This window comes from Pristis pectinata, chromosome 30 (genome assembly GCF_009764475.1).
Source record: "Pristis pectinata isolate sPriPec2 chromosome 30, sPriPec2.1.pri, whole genome shotgun sequence".
NCBI lineage: Eukaryota > Metazoa > Chordata > Chondrichthyes > Rhinopristiformes > Pristidae > Pristis > Pristis pectinata.
The window spans coordinates 24,566,905-24,580,498 of record NC_067434.1 but is presented as its reverse complement, the minus strand read 5'-3'; the positions used below and the strand labels follow the sequence as shown (position 1 = coordinate 24,580,498).

At 44.2% G+C, this 13,594-nt stretch overlaps 1 protein-coding gene across 2 annotated transcripts in view; it reads left to right on the top strand.

Annotated features, from left to right (window-relative positions):
• Nucleotides 1-4,224: 4,224 nt before the first annotated feature.
• si:ch211-51a6.2 (neurotrypsin) overlaps nucleotides 4,225-13,594 on the top strand; it is a 54,724-nt gene continuing 45,354 nt past the window's right edge. For both annotated transcript variants that reach the window (XM_052041658.1, XM_052041657.1), the window contains exons 1-2: nucleotides 4,225-4,427; nucleotides 4,719-4,761. In XM_052041658.1, the coding sequence (XP_051897618.1) occupies nucleotides 4,371-4,427; nucleotides 4,719-4,761 (100 nt within the window). In that variant the 5' untranslated portion in view covers nucleotides 4,225-4,370. The remainder of the gene's footprint in view (nucleotides 4,428-4,718; nucleotides 4,762-13,594) is intronic.

The window sequence follows — 13,594 nt, the reverse complement described above, 5'->3', positions numbered from 1 at the left end:
ATTGGAGGACTTCATCGGTCATTGGTTTATTATTGTCACATCTGCCAAGTTAGAATGAAAAGCTTTTGTTTGTTCGAACATTCCATACATAAGTACATCGAGGCAGTACAAAAGGGAAAAAAAACAATGCAGAATATAGTGTTGCAGTTACAGAGAAAGTGCAGTCATGTAGGCGAATAAGATGCAAGGAACATGATGAGGTAGACTGAGTTCATCTTTAGCATATAGGAGGTCTGTTCACGAGTCTGAATAGTGGGATAGAAGCTGTCAAGCTTTTGTATCTTCTTCCCAGTGGGAGGGGGAGAAGGGAGAATGACTGGGGTGGGAGGGGTCCTTGATTTTATTGGCTGCTTTCCCAAGGCAGTGGGTAGACAGAATCAATGGAGGAGAGGCTGTGGGGAGAGATTGGATAGGTTGGTGTTATGTTCAGTGGAGTGAAGGAGGCTGAGGGATGACCCAATAGAAGTATACAAGGTTATGAGAGGCACAGATAAGGTAGGTAGTCAAAATCTTTTTCCCATGGTTGGGGTATCAAAAAAACAAGAGGGTGCAGGTTTAGAACATAGAACAGCACAGCTCAGTACGGGCTCTTCAGCCCACAATGTTTAAGGTGAGAGGAAGGAGTTTTAAAGGGGATATGAGGTGCAAGTTTTTATACACAGAAAATGGTTGATAGCTGGAACTTGATGCCAGAGGAGGTGGCGGAATCAGATTCAATCACAATGTTTGAAGCATTTTGACAGACACTTAAATAGGCAAGGCATTAGGAGGATACGGTCCTAATGCAGGCAAATGGGGTTAGTGTAGATGGGCAAAAATATCCACATGGATGTGGTGGGCCACAAGACCTGTTCCTGTGCTGTGCAATTCTGAAAGCTCATGTCTACTGTTGGTGTGTAGGACTGGAAGCAGGGCTGATGTTTGCTCTTCAGGATGTATCAGACCCTTCCAAATACCACCCCCCCCCCCCCCCACCCGCTGTAGTAGAGATGGACAAGCACTCTTTTCAATCTACTGGGTGAAGTTCTACTCATGATTTACATATAACATAGTAGGGATACGTAGGAATACTTCAATCAAATTATGTAAGCAAAGATACGCCTGACGGAAAAGTTGTTGAGGAGCACTTGTCTTTATCTCATCCTGTGTTAGGTCAATTTGGCATTGAAATAAGGGAATGCAATTAGTGCAAACACACTGATGAAAGAAACCAGGATGTTTCATGAGAATCTCTACTATATACAGTATAGGAAGGAAAATGCCTGCTGGTGTTTAAGTCTTGTTTGTGTTTGACTGGGCAGATTTCCTCTTGCCATCTGAGCTCATGGGGTACTCTTAATTTTCCTCCGGGTGCTCCAGTTTCCTCCCATATTCCAAAGACGTACGGGTTAGGAAGTTGTGGGCATGCTATGTTGGCGCCGGAAGCGTGGCAACACTTGTGGCTTGCCCCCAGAACACACTACGCAAAAGATGTATTTCACTGTGTGTTTTGATGTACGTCTGACTAATAAAGATATCTTAATTATTATTTTAAAAGTTGTCCCAGAGTTTGGATGAAAATTTTGTCCTGTTTGCATGTTTTGTCATCCTTGTACCTATGTTAAATCCTGGCAAATTTTGAAGCATAGAAGGGCAGAAACTGTTGGGCTCTTTCTACTTCCTACAGGCGATCACTCCCGTGTCCTCTTCTTGTCTTTACTCATGGCTGAAAAGAGGTTGACAGAGACCTAATGGGAATATGTAACATTATAAAAAGTTTGAATCAAGTGAACAGAGAGTTCCTCAAAAAAGTGGGGAAGAGCAAAAAGCAAAACCATTGAAAAGGTGATCACCAAGAAACTGAAGTGAGAACATGGAACTCGCTACCACAGGGAGTGGTCAAGAGGAAGAGCAGAGATACATTGAAGATGAAGCTGGGTTAGCAGCAACTTGCATTTATATAGCACCTTTAACCTAGTAAAATGAAGAAAATTTGACCCTATCTCATGTAAGCAGGTACTAGAATCAATAACCAACAACTTGGCCAAGGAGGCAGGTTTTAAGGAATATGACATGGAGGGAATTCCAGAACTTGGGACCTGAAGAGATGGCTACCAGTGTGGATTAATTGAATTCAAAAATGGGCAAGAGGTTAGAATCGGAGGAGTGCAGGAATTTGGAGGTTGTAGTAGTGAAGAAGGCTATGGAGCTGGGGACAGAAAAAAACCACAGGGGAATTTGAAAATAAGATGAAAATGAAGTTTCTGGTTGGAAAGATGTAATGATCGGTGCACCACAGAGACAGGTGCTGCATTCTCTACATTTCATAATTGATGTAAGTGACTTGGATGAGAGCACAGGAGGCATGATTGCTAACTGCTGATGGCTCAAAGGGAGCTGGGAAAGTAGGTAGTGCGGCAGGCTTGCGGAGGTTACAAAAGGATAGAGATAGATTAAGTGAGTGGGCAAAGATTTAGCAAATGGAGAATAAAGTGTGACATGTGAAATTGTCCATTTTGGCAGGACAACTAATAAAGAAATCTAAATAGTGAATGATTGCAGAGTTCTGAGATACAGATGTGGGTGTCAACGTGTAACATTTACAAAAGACTAGTATGTAAGTACAGCAAATATTAGGAAAGCTAACAGAATTTTATCAGTTATTGTGAGGGGAATTGAATACAAAAGTAGGGTGGTTATGCTTCCAGCCCAGCGTGTAGAGCATTGGTAAGACAGTATTTAAGAACATTTACTAGACTGATATCCAGAATGGGTGGCTCGACTTATGAAGAAAGGTTGGACTCTCTAAATTTGTAGGCACAGGGCTTAGAAGAGTGAGAGTCATAGAGTAATACAGAACAGAAACAGGACCTTCAGCCCAGCTCATCCATGCCAACCAAGATACCCAAATAAGACTGAGTATTCACCTCTCACTCAGGTACATGGTTTGGCCCATGTCCCTCTAAACCTTTCCCATCCATGTACCTGAGTGAGAGGTGAGTTGTTTGAAAGGCACAAGATCCTTGGGGGCGGGGGGGTCCTGACAAGATGGACATGGAGAAGATGCTTCTCTTGTTCGACAACCTAGAACAAAGAATCACTGAACAAAAATAAGGGGTCAGCCATTCAAGACAGAGGTGAGGTGATTGTTTTTTTTTCCTCTCAGAATCTGTGTAACTCTTCCTGCAAAGGACAGTGGAAGCAGAATCTTTGACTATTTTTAAGGCCAAGGTAGGTGGTGAAGGTTTACTGGGGGTTGACCAGAATGAGGAGTTAGTCATAGAATCACACAGCACAGAAACAGGCCCTTCAGCCCAACTCATCCATGCCGACAGTGTTGCCCAGTAAGCTGGTCCCATCTGCCCATGTTGGCCCATAGCCCTCTGAACCTCTCCTATCCATGTCCTTATCCAGATGGCTTTTAAACGTTACTAATGTGCCCGCCTCAACCACTATTTCTGGCAGCTCATTCCAAATATGTACCACCCTCTGTGTGAAGAAGCTGCCCCTGATGTCCCTTTTAAATCTCTCGCCTCTGATCTTAAACCTATGCCCTCTTGTTTTTAGCTCCCCCTCCCTGGGAAAATAACGATGCGCTTTCACCCTGCCTATGCCCCTCATGCTCTTATACACCTCTATCAGGTCACCCCTCAATCTTCTACATTCCAGGGAATAAAGTCCTCGTCTACACATCCCCCAAGTCCAGACAAAATCCTGGTAAATCTTTTCTGCACTCTTTCTTGTTTAATAACATCTTTCCTATAACAGGGCGACCAAAACTATACACAACGCTCCAAGTGTGGGCTCGCCAACGCCTCATGTTACAATGAGATTAGTCCTGATCTTAATGAATGACAGAGCAGTCTCCAGGGTTGGGATGGTTTATTCTTGACACCTAATTTTTATATTAATATTAATTATATGAGGGAGAAGGGGGATTAGGCTGCCAGCATGGATTGGCTGCACTTAACAGAGTCGGCAAAGGTTATTCATATTTTGATACAAAGACGCAGCTCTCTGATACCCTCCTGCTCCGGGTCCAAGGGGCACATGAATCACTCCGAGACTTGGCTCTCGTCCGGGCCGAGTTGTTTAGCCACGTCGCTGCAATGTCAGTGTGAGGAGCGGAGACGTGTAGCTGTGCAATCGTGTCCAGGGGCAGAGATGAAATGTGCCAATGTGCAGAGATTATCTGCAGTGTGATGATCTCTGTAGGCGGGTCCCACCCCGTACACTCGGCTCCCACACACACTGCAGGTCCGACAGCAGATGTCTGGAGATTGCTCGCCTTTCTGGCTCAGGACGCGCCTGTCTTTCCCCCGCTGAAACTGCCTCCATTCAGATCCGGGCAGATTTAAGAGGGTCGGCACAGACTAGGATGTAACTGCAGGATGGTGTTGCTTGTTGCAGTCTGGGCACTGCTTTATTTCATCTCGGTGGGAGCTGAGGTAATGTTGGTGCTGGCTTCGTACTTTTACACATTAGCTCTATCTGCAAACTTTCCATAAATTAAAATGTAAAAAAGTTGCAATACCTGTCCCAGTCCCTCCCTTTATAGCTGTTGCGCGTTCTAATATTTCAGATTCTTTAAATTGGCTTGAAACTTTAAAATTGGATCTGATGTTAGATTGGAACAGCGAATCTGCTAATTTTTTTTTAAGTTCCGTACACCAGCCTCTCTGCGTCTTCAGTTCGCGTTCTCCTTCAATTCATGATGTTTGTGCTGTTTTCTGTAACAGGAGATCGGAGCAACCCGTCAAACGAAGGACAACCATCTATCAGGTAACCGCTTTCAAATGGTTCATCTTAAATGTCATGGGACAATTTTGCCACCTGTATGTAAATAGTCCGGCATTTAAATGACACTTTCTGCAATACCGCCAAACGATTGCAATGTGAAAACAAAACTACAGAATAAAAGTACTTGCGTTGTCAAATATCAGAATGTTTTGTGGTAAAAATCACTTGAAGATAGGGAGACAGGGTTGTGTGTTTATTTTATTGTCTGTTTTTCAGTATTAATTAAATAATTCGTGAATGATCAAAAGACTAAAGGTGGACTGAGTACTAATTAAGTGTGGAAATTGCAAGGATAAACTCAGCAAAGCTGGCTGGGATGATGTGTTCTTCTTTCATTGAAACTAAACATGTTGCTATATTACTCCTTGGACGAGCTGAGCAGGAAGCTGGGCTTGTGTGGGTGTGTTTGCTGGCTGACAAAGTGGTTTAAATTGGTTATAATTCTGGGTGCAGTTTAGTAGAAGGTGGGGCTGATTTGAGGAACTGAATGGTTCCCTGCTCTTCCTAAGTTCCACAAATGCTCAATGACTCCATACACACACCCACACACACCACATACTCATACACAAACACGCACACACACCCACGCACACCACATACTCATACACAAACACACACACACCCGCACACACCACATACTCATACACAAACACATACACCCGCACATATACACCACATACTCATACACAAACACACCACATACACTACACATATACTCAATGCACACACAACAGATACACTACACGCAGAAGCACACACCTATAGACCATTTGCAGACCCACACACCCATTCAATCACACACCCACCACACTTACATACCACACATAGACAAAATACCATACACACACTCTCACATACATATCATATATTTTGTGCACACAAATGTACACACACGCACACACACCACACACACACAGATACACACCACACCACACACACACACACACACACAGATACACACACATCACACACAGATACACGTGCATACACACACACACACCACACACACAGATACACACACACACACACACACACACACACACACACACACACACACACACACACACACACACACACACAAAGCCCAATTCCCAACTTCTGCTGCAATGGTTGGTGGAGAGCAGGGAGAGAGGATTTTCACATCGGGAAATGATCACCTATGCTGAATCTTTAGACCCTGTCAGAGGGTTTAAACTGCATGCACAATATAGTGTGTTGCAAGTCAGGAGTCTGTGCACCTGATTGTAACCGTGAGAGGTACGTTATGCCCGGAGGGGAGGATATCAACTATTGTGCCAATGAACCTACGGATAGGGAGCAGGAGTAGGTCACTCATCTCCTCAAGCCTCCTCCACCATGTAATAGATCACAGCTGGTCGTCTTTCACCCCCCCCCCCCCCCGCCACTTTTCAAGTATCGACCTACCTATGCCTCAGACTGAAATATTACACATTGCTTCTTGTTAAGAGCTTTACAGCAGAGCTGAACTGTGCTTGAGTCCCCGGCTGTGTACTGTACCAGAATAAGAAGATGTTTGATGATGTAGATGGTAACATACAGTGTCTTGGCATACAGAACATAAAATAGAACAGAGGAGCTTTGATAGATGCTAACGACCTAGAAGGAAATGTGTAGTTGTTTTTCAGAGCGAAGAACTGAGGTGTTATAGATAGCAATGTTCATTTAGTGAAACAACACACAAGATGCCGGAGGAACTCAGCGGGTCAGGTAACATCTATGGAGGGATATAGATGGTCAATATTTCGGGTCGAGACCCTTCATCTGGACCCTTTGTCCAGATGCAGGGCCTTGACACAAAATGTCGACATTCCATTTCCCTCCACAGATGCTGCCTGACCCGCTGAGTTCCTCCGGCATCTTGTGTGTTGCTCCAGGTTCCAGCATCTGCAGTTTCTCTTGTGTCCTCATTTTGTGAACTCTGATTTTGAACTCTTGATTTAAAATTGAAACCCAGACTGCCCTTGACCAATCCAAATCCAAACTAAACCTTAATTTTTCCTAGACCCAGCCTGGCCAGGAGCCACTTGTGGAACATCATGCTCAGACGACACCTGGAAAGGCCCTTCCTGCTCAGGTTAAACTCCCTAACCCCCGCCTTCCACGCCCCCTCCACCCCCCTGGGGAAATGTCACCACCTGATCATAGGACTGAAGAAACTTGAAACTGGGGTGGATGGCAGGAGGTGGGGAGGTTAACCTGGGCAAGGAGGGGCTTTCCCCAATGTGTCTGGGCACAATATTTCTGCAAATGCTTTGTCCTGGGAAATATTCCCTGTCCACTCTGTTGGGACTTGTCACACCTGCCACCGATACCACAGCTAGTTTGAAACGGGCAGGGAAACAGCAGGAAGAATGTAATCCAGAAAAATTCAAGGTGATTCACTTTAGAACATAGAACAGTACAGCACAGTATGGACCTTCGGCCCACCATGTTGTGCCGACCTATATAAACACCTACTCCCTGATCAATCTAACTCTTCCCTCCTACGCAGCCTGTAACCCTCCACTTTTCTTATATCCATGTGTCTTTTAAACATCCCGGTTGTATCAGCCTCTACCACCACCCCCGGCAGTGCATTCCGGCACCCACCACTCTCTGTGTAAGGAATACCTACCTCTGACATCTCCCCTAAACTTCCCTCCTCTGACCTTAAATTTTGGAAGGACTAATAAGGCTAGAATATACACAGTGAATGGTAGGACCCTAGGAAATAGTGTGGAACAGAAGGACTTTGGTGCACATGTCACAATCTACCTTATTTGATTTTGCACTGTATTGTCTACCTGCAATGCACTTGCCTGTAGCTGTGACACTTTACTCTGTATTCTGTTATTGTTTTTACCCTGTACTACCTCAATGCACTGTGTAATGAATTGATCTGTATGAACGGTATGCAAGACAAGTTTTTCACTGTACCTCGGTACGTGTGACAATAATAAACCAATACCAATACATGTCCAGGGATCCCTAAAGACAGCAGCACAGATAACTGAGTCCTGATGCAGGTTTTCAACCTGAAACATCAACAATTCCTCCCCCCCACCCACAACACCCCCCCCCCCCCCAGATGCTGCTCGACCTGCTGAGTTCTTCCAGTAGATTGTTTGTTGCTCTAGATTCCAGGGTCTGTGGTCTCTTGTGTCAGCACAGATAAATGAAATGGTTAGGATTGCATGCAGGCGATCTGCCTTTGTTAGTCAGGGCATAGAACATAAGAGCAGGGATCTTATGTTACAACTTTATAAAACAGTGGTCAGGTCACAGCTGTGTGTAGTTCACATTATAGGATGGAGAGGGTGCAGAGGAGATTCACAAGGATATTGCCTGGATTAGAGCATCTCAACTACGAGGAGAGACTAAATAGGCTGGGTTTGTTCTTTTAGAATGGAGAAGACTGAGAGAGGACCTGATTGAAGCATGCACCATTATAAAGGGCAGAGAGAGGGCATATGGTGAGAAATGTCTCCCCTTAGCAGGGTTGTCTATAACTGGAGGGCAAAGGTTCAAGGTGAAGGGTAGGAGATTTAGAGGGATTTGAGGAAGGTGTTTTTCATCCAGTGGGTGGTTGGAGGCTAGAACCCACTGCTTGAGGGGGTGACAAAGAGACTGTCACAACGATTAAGAAGTATTTGGCTGAACATTGAAGTGCTATGGCATGGAAGGATACGGGCCAAATGCTGGGAAGTGGGATTTGTATGGTAGATATCTGGTGGTTGGCATGGCCATAGTGGGCCAAAGGACCTGTTTCTGTGCTGCACGACTCAATGGAATCGATATCCGAAAATCACCCTCTCTCGCCGGTCAAGCCCTTTGTCCACTCCCTGGCTGAGCATCTGACTGACACCCAATGACATGAATAATCTGAGTGGGCCTGAACATTTTAGCAGAACACACGCCCAAGCTGACACCTGGAGTCGAGCCCTGTTAGACTCAGGACAGGCTGCTGGGCTCAGAGATTCTGCTCCCAGGGTGAGAACATCTGCCAGCCGGAGAACAGGCCAGATAGTGGGACAGCTCTGTGACTCTCCACCAGCCACAACGCACTCCAACCCCACCAGCTGCTGGGTAACAAAGCTGGTGCAGCAACTGACCTTTGCAAAATTACCTTTACTGAGAGAAACTGGCAAGTTCATTTCAACAATTTAGATGGTTGATTACACAGTTAATTACACATTTCTCGTGGCTGTAGCTACTCTGCAGATTCCTAACCCAGGGTACACCAGACTAGACCCTGTGTAGCCCGGGTTTGATGGTCAAAAGCGATGGATGTTCTAACCACCATCCATGGCCCACACCAAGCAGTCTGTTCAAGGAAGTCTTAAGGGCACCGCAGTGGTGCTGCAGGTAGTGCTGCTGCCTCACAGCTCCAGCGACACAGGGCCCTGATGGAGGGTCTCAACCCGAAACATCAATGCCTTTTCTTTTTCAATCTTTTTATTAGTTTTCAAATTAATACAGGTTAATATATAGCATCAATGTTTGTACACGTAATACAAGAGATCAGGAGAACAATCGTGACATGGATAATCATAAAGAACAATAAGGTATAAAAAATCTGTAGATCCAACGATCTCTTAGTAAATGAATATAATATCAAAGAAAGGAAAGAAAAGGATTTATTATATAAATATAAATGAAAGAAAAAATATCCCCAAATCAATAAGAAAAATTATAAACAATATATCAAACCAAACTAAGCTAAACAAAAAAAAATTTACGCAAACAGAAAAAAAACTGGACTAAAACAGAGCAATATTATGTCGTCAACTCCGTTCCTCTAAGTTGAAAGATTATTACAAGGGGATCTATATCATGTGAAAATATTGAATAAATGGACTTCAAATTTAAGCGAAGGATCAACAGTACCGCTCCTAATTTTTTCCAAGTTTAAACATGATACAGTTTGAGAGAACTGATTGTACGCTCTCAGTTTTCCCCAGTCTTGCAGAGAGAGGACGGAGGTGTTGCTGCAACAACACGACTTTAAAGTCAATGTTTGAACCAGCCAATGTATATTGGTAACACAGCCAGAACATCGTGGAGTTTTCAGTCTGCACAGAGGAGGTGACCTGTGCTATACAAAGGCAGCACTTCTGTAATTACTCATTCACATAGGTCAACTTAAATGAAATTAATATGATTTGCAGTAAATATTTCATCATATGATTGACGTTCCTCAAAAAAAAGATCAGCCTACTTTTTCATTATCTCCAGGCAGTGGAGAACATTTCCACATTTTATTGATGAATTAAAAAATTAGGTATTCTGTTCATGTTGATGTAGGTGACTCAACTGGTGTGTATATTCATAAACTGGGAAACGGCTGTCTGTTTACTTTTCTTTAATTCATTTTTTATTCATTCAAGGGATGTGGGCTTCGCGGGCTGAGCCAGCATTTAATCGCCCGTCCCTTGTTGTCCTTAAGAAGGTGGTGGTGAGCAGCCTTCTTGAACCGCTGCAGTCCTTGAGGTGTGTTTAAAGGAAGTCTCAAGGGCACCATAGTGGTGCTGCAGGTAGTGCTGCTGCCTCACAGCTCTGGTGACACTGGGTCCAGATGAAGGGTCTCGACCCGAAATGTCAACTGTCCATTTCCCTCCATAGATGCTGCCTGACCTGCTGAGTTCCTCCAACAACTTGTTTATTGCTCCAGTGACACAGGTTCAAGCCAGATCACCAATGCTGTTGGCGAGGGAGTTCCAGGATTATGACCCACCTTTCAAGAGTAACAAACTTCATCCATTATTTCTGTGTCTTAAGATTTCTATTATATCAGTACACCCTCAATGTAAATCAAAATTCCCTCCTGAGTAACTGAATCCTATGTGAAAACATACTTTAATCAGAAGAAGACATTTGGACAGGTCCATGAATAGGAAACGTTTAGAGGGATATGGGTCAAATGTGGGAAATGAGACTAGCTTAGATGGACAACTTGGTCGACATGGACAAGTAGGGTTGTTTCCATGCTGTATGGCTCTATGACTGTAACTGGAGGTGATTAATTTACTCAACATGAAAGTTAGTGCAGAGTAGTTGTTTGGAATGCTGGTGGTGAGGAATGTCTTCTGATGGAAGGTACAGGATTGCACTAGGATGGTGAGATCGCTGGAGGCCTCTGTGTCACAACAGAGGCCCAGCTGTGTCAGTGCAAAACCTGCCCGATGGTGGGCAAATGTCTAGGCCTGTTTGCCCGTCTCCCAAAAAGTAAAGCTGGTGAGTACTGGTAGTTATCACTGTGACTTTTTGCCTTCATTGATCCTCATTACATCCTCAAAGATTTCAGTCAAGTTAGTCAAACATGACCTTCCCTCAACAAACGTCTGCTGATTGTCCTTGACTACACTGTTGATTGGATGACCTGGCTCTCTGCCTTGGCCGATAAAAGCAAGTGCCCACGTGTCTTCTTAAGCACCTTACCTTCCAGAAACCTGAGGGTATGCACTCCAAGATCCCTTTGTTCCTTTATTCTTATAGTATCCTGCCTTGCCTTGTTCCTCTCTTCAAATGCATTACCTCTCTCTTCTCCAGACTCATAGTAACACAGCATGGAAACAGGTCCTTTTGTACATCTCGTCCATGCCGAGCAAGAGCTAGTCCCATTTGCCTGCATTTGGCCCATAACCCTCAAAACCTTTTCTATCCATATCCATGTCATGGACTCTGTCTATACCTCTCGCTGCCTTGGCGAAACAGCCAGCATAATCAAAGACCCCACCCACCCGGGGTATCACTTCACACTTATCCAGGTTGAACTCCATCTGCCACTTCTCAGCCCAGGTCTGCATCCTATCAATGTCCTGTTGTAATATACAGCAACCTTCTACACTATCCACAACACCACCAACCTTTGTGTCATCAGCAAACTTACTAACCCACCCTTCCACATTCTCATCCAAGTCATTTATAAAAATCACAAAGAGCAGGGGTCCCAGTTCAAATCCCTGCGGAGCACCACTGGTCACCAACCTCCAGGCAGAATACTTTCCATTTACCAACGCCCTCTGTCTTCTATGGGTGAGCCAATTCTGAATCCAACATGATGATAGTGCAAAATGCAGGTAGTGGACCTGATCGTCATCGCCCTGGGCCAGAACCCCACAATGTACAGTTGGATTCATTTTGCTGAATCCTTGTTGGTGAAATAGAACGACATTCCCTTGTACTGTTCTTGGATCTGAAAGGTTAATGATAATTACTTGCTTGATGCAGAGTGAGCCTGCTTAAATTTGTCTTAAAGGTGGCAATTTCCCTATTTTTTTTAAGAAGATTCAACAAAAATGCATATTCATACAGCAACTTTTGAGTCACAGAGTCGTACAGCACAGAAATGGACCCATTTGCCCATATTAGGACCGTATCCTTCTATGCCTTGCCTATTTAAGTTTCCAACTAAATGACTCATAAACGTAGTAATTGTATCTGATCCCACCACCTCTTTGGCAGCGAGTTCCAGTTATCAACTATCTCTGTATATAAAAAAAACCCTCAGACCTCCTTTAAAACTCCTTCCTCTCACCTTAAAGCTATGTCCTTTTGCTTTTGATACTCCTACCATGGAAAAAAGATTTGACTGTCTACCTTATCTGTGCCTCTCATAATCTTATATACTTTCATTAGGTCACCCCTCAGCCTCCTTTGCTCCAGGGAAAACAAGCCCAACCTATCCAATCTCTCAATTAATCCCACTTTCATTGCATGCGAGACAAAACTTTAATATAGTTAAATCTCCCAAGGCGCCTCACAGGGCAGTTATCAGAGAAAAAGTTGATATGGTTCATTTTATTGGGCCAAATTGTGCTGAAGGCTCACCACTGACTGGCTGTAATTCATGTCAACACAAGTGTGAGCACATAAATGTGGAACACTGGGACACATTCTATTCTGTTCTGATTCTCACCACTCATTCCAGCAGGTGTTCGTGAACACCCCGAGCTGTCAGACCAGATGCACTCCATTTCTGCCCTCTCAGCCTCAGCCAGCTTCTAGGCAGCAAGAAACTATCTGTTGGAGGAACTCAATGGGTCAGGCAGCATCTGTGAAGGGATGGGCCAAATCGGGTCAGGACAGATGCAGGGTCTCGACCCGAAATGTCACATATCCCTCTGCCTCCACAGATGCTGCTCGACCCACTGAGTTCCTCCAGCATTTTGTTTGTTGCTCCAGATTCCAGCATCTGCAGTCCCTTGTGTCTCCGCTTCTAGCATAACCCCATCCAAGATCGGCACAACATTGTGGGCTGAAGGGCCTGTAATGTACTGTATTGTTCTATGTTGTATGTTCTATGTTCAAATCAATTAACAACACTTAAAAGGCACTTAGACATTTAAAAGGTTTCAAAGAACACAGGCCAAATGCAGACAAGTGGGACTGGCTTAGATGGGCATCTTGGTCAGCATGGACCAGTTGGGCCGAAGGGCCTGTTTCCATGCTGTATGGCTCTATGACTCTGTAAATGAACAGGGGTGCCAACCTTCATTAAAGAGTAAGTGAGGGTGTTTATTAAAATTTATTATAATTAATATTGATGTTTTAACTAACTTACATAAGTTAGGTATGTTTCTAAGAGGATTTATTATTTTTTATTATTAATATTTGTTAATGTTTTAATACTTTTTAATGGTTTTCCAACTGCCTCTGATTAGAGATGTTTGGAAACAGTGGACAGGTCTTTGAGCAACTCACACTGTCAGAAGTCAGCAGGACGGTCCATGAGCCAGACCTTCATTTCTGCCTGCCCACAGAATGTTGGGGCAGCAAAGTCTCCAGCTCATGGGGGCCACGCAGCTGCACAAAG